The 8136-nt window shown below is 40.6% G+C and overlaps 1 protein-coding gene across 1 annotated transcript; it reads right to left on the bottom strand.

The window, feature by feature from the left end:
- Positions 1 to 370: 370 nt before the first annotated feature.
- On the bottom strand, positions 371 to 6443 carry LOC117425625 (tubulin beta-3 chain). Its single transcript, XM_034042711.3, has 4 exons — positions 6273 to 6443; positions 2894 to 3002; positions 2496 to 2606; positions 371 to 1811 (listed from the first exon to the last, which is right to left on the bottom strand). The coding sequence occupies exons 1-4, from the start codon at positions 6327 to 6329 to the stop codon at positions 742 to 744; spliced, it is 1347 nt and encodes a 448-aa protein (XP_033898602.1). The 5' UTR covers positions 6330 to 6443; the 3' UTR covers positions 371 to 741.
- Between the last annotated feature and the right edge of the window lie 1693 nt (positions 6444 to 8136).

Raw genomic sequence — 8136 nt, 5'->3', positions numbered from 1 at the left:
TTATATTACTGTATTACTGTACAGTGCACAGGTCCAATTGCAACAATTCATCAACATTACCTGCAACGCACATAGAAAAGCGTAGTTAATGTGCATATATTTAGAACTCCTTCCAATTAAAATGAGAACACATTATTTTTTGTAGTCTGATTGGTCCACATTAGAAAATGCAATAATTGAAAGGTGTACTAATTAACACCCTTCTGACCCAGATTGCCCTCCATACTTACTTGCTGCAAACTAGGGTGTATGTTCACATAGGTTAGAAAAAGAGGTGCTTTTTAGCCCTCAGCCTTAGAAAGTGATACTGAATAATGTTTTTTACAGAACTGAATAGACAGTTTAGGAAACAGAAGATGTGCAAAACTCCTTTAACAGCAAAAGATTTATTAAATATTCCCAAAAAATAAAAATTGGCAAAACAAGTACAAAATAAAACATCAGGGCTTCATGTTATCAAAATAAAGGAATTGAGAGTTGCTAAAACTTGGTATCATAATGTTTGAGTGATGTTTTGTATTTTTCATTAGTAATAAATACTAAGGTGTGTTTTTTTTGGTTTGTTTTTGCAAGTTATAAACAATAAGAAGCAAGGATACAGACAGTGATCTAGGACTGACGCTAGCAGAGAGAAAGAGAGTAACAGTAGGGTAAGAACACTGAGGGGGGGGGAGGGAAGCCTGGGTTTTCATGGAGATGATGGGAGTTTTTAAATTCTTGAACGTTTTTGATTTAAAATGTTCATTTTTGGGCTTCGGACTCTTCATCATCATCTTCATACATTTCGCCTTCCTCTTCGGCGGTGGCATCCTGGTACTGCTGGTACTCGGAAACCAGGTCGTTCATGTTGCTCTCGGCCTCAGTGAACTCCATCTCATCCATGCCCTCTCCGGTGTACCAATGCAGGAAAGCCTTGCGCCTGAACATAGCTGTGAACTGCTCGGAGATACGCTTGAACAGCTCCTGGATGGCCGTGCTGTTGCCGATAAAAGTGGAAGACATCTTGAGCCCTCTTGGTGGGATGTCGCAGACGGCCACCTTGACATTGTTGGGGATCCATTCCACAAAGTAGCTGCTGTTCTTGTTCTGGATAGCCAGCATCTGCTCATCCACCTCCTTCATGGACATGCGGCCACGGAAGACAGTAGCTACTGTTAAGTAGCGGCCGTGGCGTGGGTCGCAGGCTGCCATCATATTTTTGGCATCAAACATCTGCTGGGTGAGCTCTGGCACAGTGAGGGCACGGTACTGCTGGCTTCCACGGGCGGTCAGGGGAGCAAAGCCGGGCATGAAGAAATGCAGACGAGGGAAGGGTACCATGTTGACCGCCAGCTTGCGGAGATCGGCGTTCAACTGTCCGGGGAACCTCAGGGAAGTGGTCACACCGCTCATGGTGGCAGACACCAGGTGGTTTAAGTCTCCGTACGTGGGGGTGGCCAACTTGAGGGTCCTAAAGCAGATGTCGTAGAGGGCTTCATTGTCAATGCAGTAGGTCTCGTCTGTGTTCTCTACGAGCTGGTGGATGGACAGGGTGGCGTTGTATGGCTCCACCACCGTGTCTGACACCTTGGGGGAAGGCACTACGCTGAAAGTGTTCATGATGCGGTCAGGGTACTCCTCGCGCACTTTGCTGATCAGGAGGGTGCCCATCCCAGAGCCAGTTCCCCCTCCCAGAGAGTGGGTGAGCTGGAAGCCTTGTAGGCAGTCACAGTTCTCACACTCCTTCCTCACCACATCCAAGACAGAGTCCACCAGCTCAGCGCCTTCTGTGTAGTGGCCCTTGGCCCAATTGTTTCCTGCTCCACTTTGGCCTGAAGAAATATAATATATATATATATATATACACACATCAAATAGTTATCATTGATTTAATCCCTGCTGCTTTCCACTTTAGCTAAATTCCACAGATAAGCCCCAGTCCTGAACTCTCTCTGCATCAATAACTATTTCTACTCTCAGATACTGATGTTGTGCAGGTTTATGTTAGGGGTATAACATGTGCATGCTTAAGGCAGAATGAAATGTCAGATAACATCATTCATGCCTTGCTGTACCCTTCTTCTTACATAACATGTTAACTACACTTCAAGCATTCTGAATACATTACGCAGACAATACGCAGATATTTTTAAGACAAAGACCTTCAGATGCACTGACGTCTCTGAGACTGAGAACTGAAGAAACAACATTTAAATACAGAAAATATCAGGAAGATGACTCGAACGCTAATATTGCTTGTAGTAGCTCATCGAAAAAAAAACACTTTTAATTTACCATCAATAAATATATAACTGCAGCTTTATTTTGGTTAAGAAATAAATCTAACTTTTTGTTCAAAGCAAATGCTGTGTTTAATTGTAGAGAGTTCAGGGCTAAATCAGATTTCTTGCACAAAAGACCGACATTTTTAATGAAAAAAACTGGGAGCGATTACACAGCCGTCACTGAGATAGGATAGGAAGCTAAAGGAGACGTTTACAAGCTGCTGTGCTTACCGAAGATGAAGTTGTCTGGTCTGAAAAGGTGACCGAAGGCCCCTGAGCGGACACTGTCCATGGTTCCCGGCTCCAGATCAACCAGGATAGCTCTGGGTACATATTTGTGAGCTGTGAGGGAAACAGGGTGATAGTATCAATTAAAATGAGAAGCTGTCACGTACAGTTTTAGTGAATTGAAAACATGTTGAAACTATATAAATTCAAAAAATGTGTCTGCTTTGTTTTGTTAGTAGCAGTAGGAGAGGTTTCAAGAGGTTAGGGAGTCTTCATAGCTAATTCTATCTTTGGGTCATGTAAAATCAGCTCAATAGAATTGTTTTTCTAGTGTATTTTAGTGATTGTGGATCATTGTGTGCAGTCATAAATAAAAGTAAATAAGTAAAGATGACTCGTACATGAGGCCTCATTGTAATAGACACTGATTCTCTCCAGCTGAAGGTCCGAGTCTCCAACGTAGTTTCCAGTGGGGTCGATTCCGTGTTCATCGCTGATCACCTCCCAGAACTGAAATGATGAACCTTGAATATCAGCATTTTATAATGAAAGCAAGAGGATTGCCTGAGTCATACTCTAAATATATTCTGGACTGGGGTGGATAACATTAAACAGTCAGAAGGAAGAACAAACAACTGCTTGTACTGGTGTTAAAAAAGGAAGTCATCTAATCTAATTGATGTGGAATTATCTCATTAAACGGTGGTATCACTGGCAGTGGATGATGTCAAATTAGTAAGACCTACTGTCTGTCTGATCCCTAGCAGGCTCAACACAGACAATGTTCTCTCCCTGACTCTCTCTCTCCCTCTCTGTAGCTTCAGTGCAGCTGCCTCCCCCCCTCATTCCCCCCTTCACCCCCTTCCCTTCCCCCTCACTCAGGGGGCCTCACAGGACAGGCTCCAGCATGCTAATAGCCAGCTTTTCTCTCCTTTCACTTAGGCACAGATGTCTACCAGACATCTAAATTGATAATTAGCTGCTTTCTCTCTCAGCCCGTCTTTCAATTCAGCAGTTGCTATTTTTCACATTGCTATTTTTACAACACCATGCCCCACATTTTAATGTAAAAATGAAACAAATTGCAGAAACCTAAGAGTAGGGGTGGGTAGGTGGGGATCAGCTGGTGAATTATTGACAGATGGAGGGTATTACACTGATTTCAGTCTCTCACAGACAGCATGATGTCATTACATTATCTTAGCCTGTAAGGGGTTCAGAAGTTAATTTCACGTACTATAGTAACCATTTATATTGTATATAAAGATGCTGGACTATATTACAGTTTAATGGCTTGTGTTACAGTTGTAATGTAGTAATGCAACCTTTATGTCTGTTATATCTCTTTGTTTTAATAATCAGTTTCAGCTTTGTAAAGACTTTGATGTGATTTGATCTTGAAATTACAACCTGTCTCGTGTAACTAAACAATTATTCAAGGGTTTTAAATCAAATGTTTCCATTATGATTCATAAGTATGAAGAAGTATTAAGGTTTCCTAGTTTCAAACTGGTTTTAGTGATACTGCTTCAAGAATTCAAGCTCTGTGACTGAATTTAAGATAGTTTAAAGTCAAATTGTGGGGTTTTGTGTACTGGTAATGTCAATTCATCTAGTATGATAAAACAAGCAAATCAATTCAAGGTCACTGGAAGCATACTGTAAGACTGGAGGTCATAGTTAGTTCAAAAACAAATCAGAGATGTAGTTTTCACTGCCAAGGCTGGAAGGTTTGAATATTCAAATGTGAGCCCTGTCTAGTCTGTCCTAGTCCGAGGCTATAATGTTCAGGAATGAGTAAGGGCCTTTCCAGATGCAGTTCTCATCTCAGCTACCATCCATCAGCCATGATGATTCGGAGGATCCCCATCTACTTAGGACACATAATTACTGGACTCTGTGCCTATTCATCCATGAGTCATTTCTCACTGCTAAGTGTCTAAATTCAGCAATTATACATTGAGTCATTTAGCAATTTCCAATTCTTAAATTATGAATGTATAATAGTATAATAGTGTGCCATGCTTTTTTTTTTTTTACTTTAGCTTACCAATCCATTGTTCTTTACGATGCTTGCCTATGCTTCAATACTGCTGGGTAACAATGACACTGAGGAAGGTGAGGATGACTCTAGAGTGCATTGCAAAGTGAAGGCCCAAGAAGAACTATTTCAGTGGGTTTCTCGGGCATGTTGCATAGTGAATTCATATATCATATTTGCGTACACTGTGTGCACTACCTACTAGTTTGATTCTCCTTAATCTTTTTCCTTCCACTACAAAGCATGCTAATCTGAGACCCACATGCTAATGATGCCTTGCCATTGATTGACAGGCAGCTGAGTGCAGAAAAAGGGGCCAGGATCAAAGTGGCAGAAAGAAAGATCTTTATAAATACCATAGAACAGCACAAGCCAATAGGACCATGGGGAAGCTTCTGCTTTTCAAGCAAGAGACCCTAGTAAAACCCCAGTATTGCCTATAATGCCCTAGAAACCATTTGTATGTCAAAATATGAAAACGTTATCCCTGCAGTGCTATTCCCCCAGTAACTCAAACCATTGTAATCTTTTACTACCAAGTACAGAACAAATGCATTGCCATTTAAGATTATGTGGTAAGGAGTACATCATGTTCTTAATGGTCAAAACAATTGAGTTGAACTGTCTGCATATTGTACTTGCAATTCCAACAAAGAACTGAGACTGAACTCACAAACGACATATATTACTACTACTGCAACTAATAATAATAATATGAATAATACTATGAAAAACAATGTGCTGAGTTGGGTGGAGAGGGTCCATAGCTATTGGGGGTGGGGGGGGCGGGGCTAGATCTGTGAAGAGAAATCCTTATTCATCCACACAAGAGATAGGAGAAATAGCGCCTGTCTGCGGCCTGTGGTTATGTGACGCGAATATATATTTTGCACTCCAGTGTTTGTACTGCATAACCAATTCTGTCCCTTTGTTAGGAATTCTGCAGTCTGAGGGTGTGGCATCGTTTTCAAAACCATTCATTCAGCACTGGAAATTAAAATCTTTTCAGACCTATTTTCCGTTATTTATCAAGCAACTGTAAATGTCGTTTTAGTAACCCTCATCACTCATTCTGAGAGTTTGTTTGTTTGTTTGTTTTTTGGTCTTTCACTGAAGTTCTTCGACTTGGGTACAATTCATTTTTAAAGCAGCCTTAAACAAGGCGCTCTTCTGTATCAAAACCGCAAGCATGCTTTATTTTACTGTATGTATTAAGAAGTAATGTTAGTTTCATGCTATTTCAGATAAGACAGGCAATTAAAACCCCAGACTGTCTACAGAGCGGGGCGTGGTGACATAGAATGCTTTTTCCAGTCAGCTCAGCTGCAGCAAAATTTAAAATCAATCAGTCGTATTCTGCATATGACCATAATTACAGTCGTTAAAGTGACCACTAAAAAGACACAGGCAAGGTAGCAGAAACGAATCGGTTAAACTAGTCAATCATTTTGTACAATTCAGTGGTACTACTAGTGATGCCTACGCAGCTGAGCAGGTCTTTTTTTCTAAAACAACGTTTCAAAGACTAAAATGTTCAGGTTACAAAGTGTACATTGTTGTAATTACATTAAACGAATGCAATATTACACTGATAATGAATTAATCGTATTCAGCTTTAAACTGCCCCCCCTAACCCCCCCCCCCCCCCCCCCAGGGCATTCCGATTTATTCAAACATTATCAATTTTAAAACACTATTCGTTTTTAAAATAATTTTATTTTATTGCAATTTTATTTTACCTTAGCTCCAATCTGATTGCCACATTGGCCAGCCTGAATGTGAACGATTTCTCTCATTCTTCCCCCTGGTGTGATAGTGAGTCCTGTACAGATGCAGAGTGTGGGATGCGGTGGTCTGTTCCAGGCAGGCAGGCAGGCAGAAGACTGTGAAAGTACAGTCTCGGGGTTTTTATATTGCTCCTTGTGATGCTGCACTGCCTCACAAAGAGAGATGCTAATTTCAACCAGCCGCTGACGTAATTTTCCCCAGGACAGGGGAAAGGCAGGACCAGCAGAGAGAAGCACGGCAACATCCCTGCGCCTAGCATCAGCACCGAGGTGGCGTGGCTTCAGGCGAGGCACCCGGCATAAGATAAAATAGCAGAATTACTCTACAGGAAAACTCCTGTGCGACTGGAAATCCAGGTCGTTTATCATAAGCTGAAGTATTCAAAATATGCACGTGCATTCAGTGCAATGCTAGATGTATGGCTAGCGGTGTTTATCAGCACGAGCACATAAATGACAGTCTTATTTGCTTTAGGCATTAGGAAACATATTGCGGTTCACCGTAAAACTTTACTGCGCTTTAACACAACACAGCAAAGTGTACGAAAGCATAGTTAAGTCCCGGAGGAAGCATTCAGCACGCTCGGCTGTTTCCAGTAATAATGAATGATCCCACGCCTGACTCATCCTTTCTCAACATTTGCATCATGACAATACAGACTCTAGCTAAGGCAGAGGGTAGGCTATGCTAAACAACCTGAACAAACAACACTGGGCAAGTAATCGGGGTGTTTGTTTTGGGGGGGGGGGGGGGGGGGGGGGTAGTTTTTAAGCTGTTTTTTTATTTCATTTTATTTATTTATTTTACAGATTTGTACTAACGTATTTATTTTATCTAGAACAAAAAATCTATACAGATAAGACCATAACCAGAAAACATAGCGGGGCAAAAAATACATTGCTGCCAGTAGCAAAATGTTGTTACCCACATGGATAAAGTGTGTACTTAATCATTTATTTATTTTTATTTTCTACATTCTGTGAATACACAGTAAGGCACTGGTCTTTGTGACTGAAGAGGCACAACGAGGCATTCTTTGTACAACACAAGAGCCTCACATCCCTCTTCAGCTGGCTGCCAGCTTTTCACAGCGTTTACAAGCTAACTGCACAGATTTCAAAACTTCAAAAGCTTTTAGCAGCTGTCCATGTTTTCAACAAATAACTCAAGATGTTTCAATATCTTTAAACCTGTCCCACAATCATTCTTTCAATATATTTTCTTGCCATGTTGTGATCCATTCTCCCTTACAGCAGTTTAGCCCCTGGATGTGCACTTTACTTTATCAAAGCCTGCTTTCTGTTCAGTTTGTTCACCAGATGTAGTTTTAACTGAAGTAGTCAATATTCTTCTGCTGGTCACTGTGCTGTTTTGTTAGGAGCATGTTTTGCTAATACTTCAGAGTCATTACTGTCCTAATAAAAGTATAAAAATGACAAAACTAAACACAGCTGAGATGAGGTTTTAGGTAATTCAGTATTAAATAATTGCATACAGTTTTTTGTTATAATTTCCCCCATATTTCAAATCAAATCCTTGGGTAAATTATATAACTGTAAGCCAATGAAGCCTTTTCTATTTTGTTCTTAGTGGGTTAATTCCAAATCATTTCAGGTACAAAAACATGTAAGCACAGTCATTTTCAGTTCAAATAAAATCTGGATTAATGAAGTTGACTGATGGATCAGGTTTGATTTATTCCAAACAGAATCTGTGTACCATTATCTTGCCCCAAACCGAAAGGTTTAACATACTAAATGTGGATTCACAGCAAAAAAAAAAAAAAGAATAAAAAAGCTGCATGGAAGTTGTAGT

This window comes from Acipenser ruthenus, chromosome 20, assembly GCF_902713425.1.
Source record: "Acipenser ruthenus chromosome 20, fAciRut3.2 maternal haplotype, whole genome shotgun sequence".
NCBI classification, from domain to species: Eukaryota; Metazoa; Chordata; class Actinopteri; order Acipenseriformes; family Acipenseridae; genus Acipenser; species Acipenser ruthenus.
The sequence above is the reverse complement of the archived record's forward strand: the minus strand, read 5'-3'. Positions and strand labels throughout refer to the sequence as shown.

What these genes read in the sequence shown, in the direction of transcription:
- LOC117425625 (XM_034042711.3), bottom strand. Translation starts at nt 6,329, where the DNA reads ATGAGAGAAATCGTTCACATTCAGGCTGGCCAATGTGGCAATCAGATT. An exon ending in GCAATCAGATTGGAGCTAAG is followed by an intron (nt 3,003 to 6,272) that starts GTAAAATAAAAT and finishes TCATCATTTCAG; the next exon opens with TTCTGGGAGGTGATCAGCGA. An exon ending in CTATTACAATGAGGCCTCAT is followed by an intron (nt 2,607 to 2,893) that starts GTACGAGTCATC and finishes TTTCCCTCACAG; the next exon opens with CTCACAAATATGTACCCAGA.